We start from the raw sequence: 8,610 nt of genomic DNA on the forward strand, positions 1-8,610 counted from the left end.
GAACAGATAGGGCATTAATATAGCAGCCTTCCAGATTCTGTGGCTCAACCAAGGTTTTCTCCATTTGAGCCCATTTCACAGAAGGCTGGCTTTCCATACTCAGTAAGACCTTAGCTCCTGGATTTCTTGCACTTTCCAGCTTTATTCAATGAAACGAGACCTTGAGAGTAGGGCTCTGTGGTAGGCTGCGAGTCCCATCTGAGCGTTAGCATTTGTGTCCCCTGCAGGCACTGGGATGAAGTGAAAGAGAACAGGCTTTTGAGGCAGCCAGACTTGGGTCCAAATCAGAAATCACACGTTGTTCATAAATCGTGCATTGTCGTATTTGTGATCTGGAACGGGCCGTTTAACTTCTCTGAATCTCAGTTTTCTCATCTGTAAAATGGAGGCAAAAACCCCTCCTGCAAAGAGTTAGTGTGAGTGAAACGTAGACTTACATGGCATGCCTAGGACATGGGCAAGATTTTATTTCATGTTAATTCTCTTTTCCTTCCTTTTCATCAACTCTTATCTACACCAGTTTAATGTGAGGTTGCCGATTGCATCACTTTTCTTGGTTTGTTTACCTGCTCTTCTGCCCCCTTGTGGTGGCAATGAGGATAAGCCTTACCGCAAAAGTAGAAAACCATAAACGTTTCAGTTTTGGCTAATGTTGCTATGCAAACCTGCATTTTGAAATTTGTGGCTCAGCAGGGGTTGCCTAGATGGCCAAGATTCTGCACTCAATCATGTGAAGTCTACCTCCCTGGAAAATGAGATGGCTTATATCTTCTCTGTGCAATTATTTGATTAGATAAAAGATCTACTTGTTTAATAACCATAAGATAAAATTCCTTTGGAAAGAAGAATCAAATATTAAATCTGTTTGAGAATACTCTGGGCATTGAAGTGTGGCTCTTTGTCTAAATAACCAGGCCCAAGTTTGATTTATAAACAGTGACTGTGTCTCCCAAGGTAAAGATGGGCTGGTGAGCCCTTATCAAAGCCTTGAGTACTGTTTGCACACTGAACTCTATCGTTATCTCTTCATCCAGGTTCACTACAAAGCACTTGAATGATGAATCGACTTCCAAACAGATTCGAGCAATGCTTCAGTAAAACTCTGCTCAAAGAAGAGGATCTATGTACTGACCTCAGAAGATGTATATGTTTACATAATTTAATACAGATTGATGTTAATACTTGTGTATTTACATAACCGTTTCCTTCTTGTCACTGAAATATATGGACCTTAATTTGTATCCTGACTGACTCAACCCAGCAGAGCATAAATTGACTTGAGAGCCTTACCTTGGTGTCTAAAACAAAACCCCCTTCTCCAAAGGCAGGATTTGGAGACTTTGATCTTTGCCACTGGAGTCCTTTAACTAGACCTGTAACAATCAGAAATTCCCAATAGTTTGTGGTAGTGTTTTAATTCTAGGTGTGTAATCTCTCTGGGCAGTATAGTTATAGAAACACGAAGTATTTGATTTCCTGTGTCAGCTCAGCTGCAAGAAACACAACTGTTATCCTGATAGAGGGAGAGAGGAATCCACGAAAGTGTTGTGAATTCAGCACACCCCCTCTCTTTCCTCAGACTGCAAACCACACGTGCAACTCTCCTCTTTGCACGGATTTTATTCATCAGCATATTCCCTTTCTGTCTGGGTTTGTATCCCTCTAAAGTTCCCTTTCAGTTTCACAAGAGGAAAATCGCCTGTGTTTGACTCAATTCATGGGAGAGAAGCAAGAATAGATAGATGTGCTGTTGTAGCCGGGCTGATGAAGGTGCTTGTCTTGGAAGCGGGGGACAGGTTGGGAGGAAGGGTACCCAGGCAACAGGACAGTCAGCTCTCTGCTTCAACCCTCTGTCCACAGGGCCGGGGAAATGGAGCTCTGCCTTTGAACTTGTGGGTAAGTTTGCTGACATTCCAGTTGTTTGTGGAGTGCTGGACACACAGTCTCTCCTAATAGGAGCCTTGTCCTCTGTGGACTATTCATGTGGCAACGGAGGTCTAGACCACTTTGTGAGTTACCAGAAAACTGGGAGAATTTGGAGTGGGAAAAGCATCTACATTTTCTGGTTACTTGGTATTTAAAAGGCAGCTCCTCTCCAACCCCACTGCTTTTTGCAGTGTGTAAAACTCTGGTATGAGTACCTGGATTTGGTCCTAGCCCTATTAATGATTCACAGCGTGATCTTGGGGGATTCACTGAAGCTCTCTGTGTCTCACCTTCCCCATCTGTAAAATGGGCAATTAAAACAGACAATCTCCAAGAGCCCTACAAGGCTAAGAGCCGTTAAAATAACTGAGTCTGATGTTTTTCCTTAGTAAGTAGAGTCCAGTAAGCATCCCCCCACCTTATCTTGATGATTAACAGTGTGACAAGGCCTAGAGTCATTCTGTCTGCAGATCAGAGCTTAGAATGGAATCTTTTAAGTCTTCTATTCTGCTCTCCAATGGAAAAATGAGACAGAGGATGGAGTCAAACAGGGTCACCCCCATGTCGGACTAGAACGCAGGGTGCCTCACTCCTGACTCCATGCTCTTTCTTTTTCACCACGTGGCCTATGCATACGATAAGGCTGGACACTTTTAAATAAATCCTCAGTCTGGCCTATATAATTGCTTACCTATTTCTGGTAGAAAGGAAGAGTTGCCCAGTGAATGATAAGTCCAGAAGGTGGATCTGGGTACATGAGGGTTTGGTGTCATTCACAATGTCCCAAGGAATGAGCTGTCACACTATTGCTTTCTGGACATTAGTGGCCAGCTGGCATTCCCTTGAGTCCTCCAAGAAAAAGGTAGATATACTCTCATTTTATTTTATTTTTAGCAAAGAAATCCAGTCGAGCGGCAGAACAGATTCCCTGGTCTCTATCTAAACGTCAGTCAACAGAGAGAGGAAAGACCCCTTTCCTTACAGCTTTTCAAGCTGAACAAGTACAGCTGCTTGGATGGGAGTTCTCTCATCAGAATAGAAATGTACTCTACGGCCTTCAAGATCTTTTGAAACCTAGGGATACTGCAATCCCAGGGGAAGCCAGAAAATGGGATAATACTGAGTGAACAAATTCATTAAATATTCAGCTTATGAAATATTCTTCTATTTGGCAGCCACATGTTATCCTTGGGCAACAACTGTCAAGACTAGAAATGTAGAGGCACTCAGTGTTTATCATCATTGGGTCCATTTTTCCTCCTTTATCAGATGAGGAGATTAAGTTTTGGAGAGAGGAAAGGACTTGCAGAGTAAGTAGTTGAGCACATTTATAATTTTTCACTAGACTTTCTATCAAATGGGACCAAACATATGGGAGGGGCTGCAAGCCTGCCTTAATTTAGGCAGGCCATCTTGTCTCAAAGCCAAGACTCACCGCTACATGGATTCCCAAAAGCCCAGGGCCTGCGACTATCAGGAGGACAGGTTAACTGAATGTCTGTGATCACGAACAGGTGATGGACCTTGGGTCCACTCCAGAACTATTGTGGGAGACAAATTCTTTTAACAGATTGTCCTCCAGGCATCAGGAGTCCTTGAACAGTCATGTTTTTTGTGCTGCATGCACATGTGTCCAAGACCCATGAGTGGTTTAGGGGAAAGTGCTAGCGAAAGTATCCATGTCAATGTTAACTATATTTCATTTTCGACGCCAACGTCTCATAGTTTCCAAATAAACTGTGTTTTCCTTTACTCAGATATTTATTTTGGGGCAAGCAACAGGGTGAAAGTTACATTTCTCAGATGCACTGCTATTTTGGCATTATAACATTGTTCTCAGAAAGCTTTCATGTGCCACAAGTAATTGTAATAAAAAAAAAACAAGTGGCAACAAATGTTTTGGATTGTGGTGACCCATTAGGGCTGGAGTATTAATTGACAACCAGAAAGAAAGTCTTGGATACTATCTTTTAACCATTAGTTGACATCACGCTTCGTCAATGTTTGTTTCTAGTCATCACCATTATATCAAGATATTAGTGGTAAACTGAAGTTTTTGATACATCATCACATTTAAGTAAAAATAATTTTGTATTTCCTTAAAAGAAAAATGAAACCTACTCAATCTTGGGATCCAATTGTCCAGTAGAATTCAGAGACTTCTCATTCAATCTTGTATCCTAGACAGCTGTGAATTTTTCTAGATGTTAATAATAAACATTGGAATTTTAACTTAAGAGACAAAACCTTTAGAGGCCCATTTCCCCCACTCCATCCATAAAGGCTGTTGCATACACAAAGCTGTTTTAAAGTTGTCATATGTTGTTTGCTAAAGTTATTGTAATTTTTTTGCCTGCTTTGCCTCTTTTTGTACAGAAGTTTTGAGTGTGAAATGAAAATTAAAGTTTGGTACATATATTTAAAAACACACTGCTACTTTACATGATGTTCCAGGTTGAATGGATGATAAGCATATCATCATTGATACATGCTAATCATAGACATTTGCTAAGCATCTGTTTTGGGGACTAGGAAATCATACCATCCGCCCTTCACCTCCCTCAGCCTCAGTTTCTTCATAGACAACATGAAATACTCAAAATGGACCGCTCTTGGTACCAGGCATATCTTCTTCATTTCAGCAAAGACCCTTCATTATAAAAAAGGCATAAAATGAACAGAGACACGATTGTAATCTAGAAATGCATGAGACCTACTTGTCCAAGGAGGCTAAGAAACCCTAATAAAGGCTCTTTCAATCTTTCTTTGAGTGCAGTAGCACTTTATGAATTTGGCAAAATCAGCAAATAACCTATTCCATATAAGTACATTTTTCAGGCAACTTAAGCAATTCTCTTAACTATTGAACGTTGGAACTGTTCTAGAGCATTACTTTTAATGCCTGCACCTCCTAAGCTGATCACGTGAGACCTAATTGTGTGTGTTCTTAATGGGTCAGAGTCCCTAAGAGATACCTTCCATGATGCACTATACAAAATACAAAGAAAAATGAATAGAAATGGGAAATTTTCTGTAAATTGACACAAGGACAAATTGTAAGTGGACACAAGCTGGAAGGAAAGGAGGGAAGAGGCCTAGAAAGAGAGAAAGAGACCCTAATTAAATGAGTTTTGAGGGTCAAAAGGCAGGAAAAAATGAGTAGTGATTGTCAAGAGGAATACAGCTAGTGAGGAATTGAATACCCTTCATACCAGCCAGAAAGATAATTATTGATCAGGGTTTTCTTGGGAGAATGGGGATGAGGAGTTCAGCTGGGCACTTTCTCAAGAAACCTGGTAATTATCTGCAATCTCTCTTACACCTGATTTCATGCTTTGGGTTATGAGTAGATAGAATTTCTAGGCATTTGCTGTTTGAAAGGTCTGCAGCATGTTTAGTCATCACAAATTGACTAATTAAATAATACTAAATGATATTGACTAATGTATTTAGATCGTTCATATTCCTTAAGTACATTAATCTATCCAGTGCCACAATCTTGATCTCTATTAGTAAAACACCCCTGCTGATCACACCTTTGTGGTACCTCTTACAGACTAAATAATGAGAGGTCTTAACCATTTGGTCTGCTTAAGCTCAAAAGTCTAACTCCAAAGGAGGGAGCTTTTCTTCCCTGGTCACATCAAGTTCCTGGGACTGTATTTTTACTATTCTAGCTCTTCTCTTGCCTGTTTTCTCTTACACCAAGTCTAGAAATGCTGGAAGTGTTAGAGATGGATGTTCTGAAAATACCTTCTGCAAAATGCCTCCATCAAAATGCCCTTTGAAATTGTGGTAAGTAGGAATTTAGTTAAGCCCCAGAATTTAGTTTACAGTCTTTTATGCTGGAAGTTCCTGTAAACTGACTCAAGAAAGTCTTTTCTCTATGAAATATTCCAATTTTTCCGATCAAATGGCATATTTCCAGATTCCTCCTTCTCTCTGCCTGCACTTTCTCTTCATTTTTAAATTGTCCTTGTTAGCACCATGACAGACTTTGCTTCAAGTCAGGAGCTATATTTTATTCATCGTTCATAAGCTACCCAAGAGCTAAGGTCTTCAATGTTGTGACTAGAGCACCAGTAGTTTTAAAAGGCTCCTTACACCTGGAAGAATCATGTACCTAGAAAATATCAGCAATACTTGGGAAAGACTATAAAATTATTTTCTTCCAAATGTCCATATGTTTCAAAGGACTTTTCTTCCTTTTGTATGAAAGAAATAATTCAGTCACTATGGGGAGGGGTATAAAGGTGTTGCTGTTACATGTGAATGTAGGTGGGGAGGATGGAAGGATAGGGGACTTTAAGTTGAACCAGGTGAGTGTTTACTGTCTTCAAAATGTGACATGGACATTTCCACTCCGATGATGCTGTCATTAATACACACCTTCTTCCTTTCTGTCTGTCTGAAGTCTACCTGTGCATCAAGGCCCAGGGCATACTCCATGTCCTGCATGAAGCTTTCCCTAACTACTCCAGTCCATGGAGATCCTCTCTCTTCTTGATCTCTAATGCATTTAATTTAGTTGATGCTAAATATAGACCACTGCACAGTACTTTAAATTATGCATTTCTTTTTTCCAGTAGATTTTAAGATTCTGAGGGCAGACAATGTATCCCTTACAGGGCAAGTATGAGCTCAATATAGGCCAGTGGCCAATAGAAGTCACCTGCAAAGGGGAAACGTTAGGGTCCTGAAGCCTGAGTGTGCTGAAATGAAACCCTGATAATTAATTTCTGTAGCTCACAGCCATCCACAGTAACAAATTATCTGTTCCCTTGGCTGGTCAATTTTATTCTGGAGGAAATATTTACCTACCTGTCAGGATATTTTTAACCTCTGTGGACATAGTGAGCTTCAGCTTGCAGCTGATCTGCCAGGAGTCCAGCTGAGAAATCAGGCTGTTATCTTGATCAAAAGTCAGAGTCAGCTAGTCCTGGCAAGGGCAGGCATTCTAGTAAATGAAATCTTGCTCTGTCTGGGACAAGGCTGTTACTCCATCAGAGAACTGAGGTTGAGGCAGAGGCAGAAGGGCAACAGAAGCAGTTTCCAGAAACTAAACCGATTCAGCACCTTGGATAGCAATCTGGGAGAGTTGCTCTAACAGTCCACAGCCATTTATCCTGGATCTCTAAGCCTTCTTAGTTGGTTGAACTTTGTCTCTAGAACTCTGTTTATCAAAGATAATATGTTCGTTCTAAAAATAAAGTTGCTAGGTAGCTGGAAAAAGCACTTTTCTTTGTCCTGGATCTTCTGAATATCACATAAGATGGGCAGAAAGTAGTTTTGGAAAGGTCCAGATACCACCTTGGGTATTTATTTTCACAATGTTTTTAGACTCAAGCCAAACTCATGGGAGTGACTGTTCCTTCTTCTTTAGCCCCACTCTTCCAGCTGATCATTAAGATCTAACAAATATTCTTCTGAAAGTGCTCTCAAAATCTATCAACTTCTCCCTGGTTCACTTGCTTTGTTTACTCCAAGCCTCATTATCTCTTCCTTAGAAGATCACTCAGCCTTTACTCTCTTCCTCCCCTAACCCATTCTCTGCACAGCTGACACTCATCTTTCTCTGACTTATATCTGACAATATCTGTGTCATACTATTGCCTTTAGCAAGTTTTCTGAAATACATTCTGGGAGATGTTAATTGGTGCTCCATGAAAAAAACCCTCAATTTTCAAGTACTTGTAAAACAAAGTTAAACAGATTATTTTATTTACTTATTCTTTTTACTAACAGAATTTTTTATTCATTATAAATCTCCACAGGAGGGTAGAGCATATGATATGTAGCAATTCTCAATTGTATTTGTTACAAAACTCTTTTATATTTCACAGAACATCTGTAATTTTTCATGGACATCAGCATTCTGCAGAGACACTACTGAGTCAGGCCCAACAGCTTAAGATGCAAGGCCTTCTGTGAGATGCACTGTCCTTAATTTTCCCATCTCACTTACCTACTACCAACTGTGCATCCTGTTTTTCCACGCTACGAAGCCATTCACAGTTTTCTAACATAACATCTATTTTTTTAATTTAGACATTGCTATTTCTACATTGCTAATAGTGCTGCCCCATCTACCTAGTTACTCTTTCCCCTGTGTTCTCATGTTCCCGTCTCCCTCTCCCTCTTGAAATATGTTCATCATAACGTTTTGCTTTTATGTGTTTATCTCTTTATTACTGGACAATGGATGCCTTGAAAGCAATGCCTGTGTCTAATTTATCTCTCTGTTCACATCATCTAGTGGAATGCCTGACACTCAATATGTGCTCAAGACATGTTTAAGTGAATTCCTTCTTCTCTTCCAGAGCTGAAGCCCAGACCATGCCACCACTCAAAGCAGGGTGACCTCACGTGCTTTGCACAAATGCAGCTCTACCTAATGGCCTCCTGGCTAGGGTTTTACTTTGCCAAAAACTTCGGTCCAGGGCCACTATGTATGGTTTGAAATAGTTCATGGCAATGAGGAATGTAATCTGGTTCTTGCTCTGCTCTCCAAGCCCATGATCCTGGCATGCTATGTCACCCTGGAGGAAGGAGCATCTTTCTATATTCTCACAATAGCAAGTATGAGCCACAATAGCCATGCTCCAGGCCAAGAGCCATTGAATCCTTGTTACTCCCACCAGTGTATTTGGTTCTCCTTACCTCTACTATTCTCAGCTAGGTAAA

General features: G+C 40.5%; 1 protein-coding gene across 9 annotated transcripts in view; it reads left to right on the forward strand.

Moving 5' to 3' along the window:
- CYRIA (CYFIP related Rac1 interactor A) overlaps positions 1–4,690 on the forward strand; it is a 101,108-nt gene extending 96,418 nt beyond the window's left edge. For all 9 annotated transcript variants that reach the window (XM_070512570.1, XM_044771975.2, XM_070512573.1 and 6 more), the window contains one exon: positions 1,035–4,690. In XM_070512570.1, coding sequence (XP_070368671.1) covers positions 1,035–1,098 — 64 coding nt within the window. In that variant the 3' untranslated portion in view covers positions 1,099–4,690. The remainder of the gene's footprint in view (positions 1–1,034) is intronic.
- The last annotated feature ends 3,920 nt before the right edge of the window (positions 4,691–8,610 follow it).

The sequence above is a fragment of the Equus asinus genome, chromosome 6, assembly GCF_041296235.1.
Source record: "Equus asinus isolate D_3611 breed Donkey chromosome 6, EquAss-T2T_v2, whole genome shotgun sequence".
NCBI classification, from domain to species: Eukaryota; Metazoa; Chordata; class Mammalia; order Perissodactyla; family Equidae; genus Equus; species Equus asinus.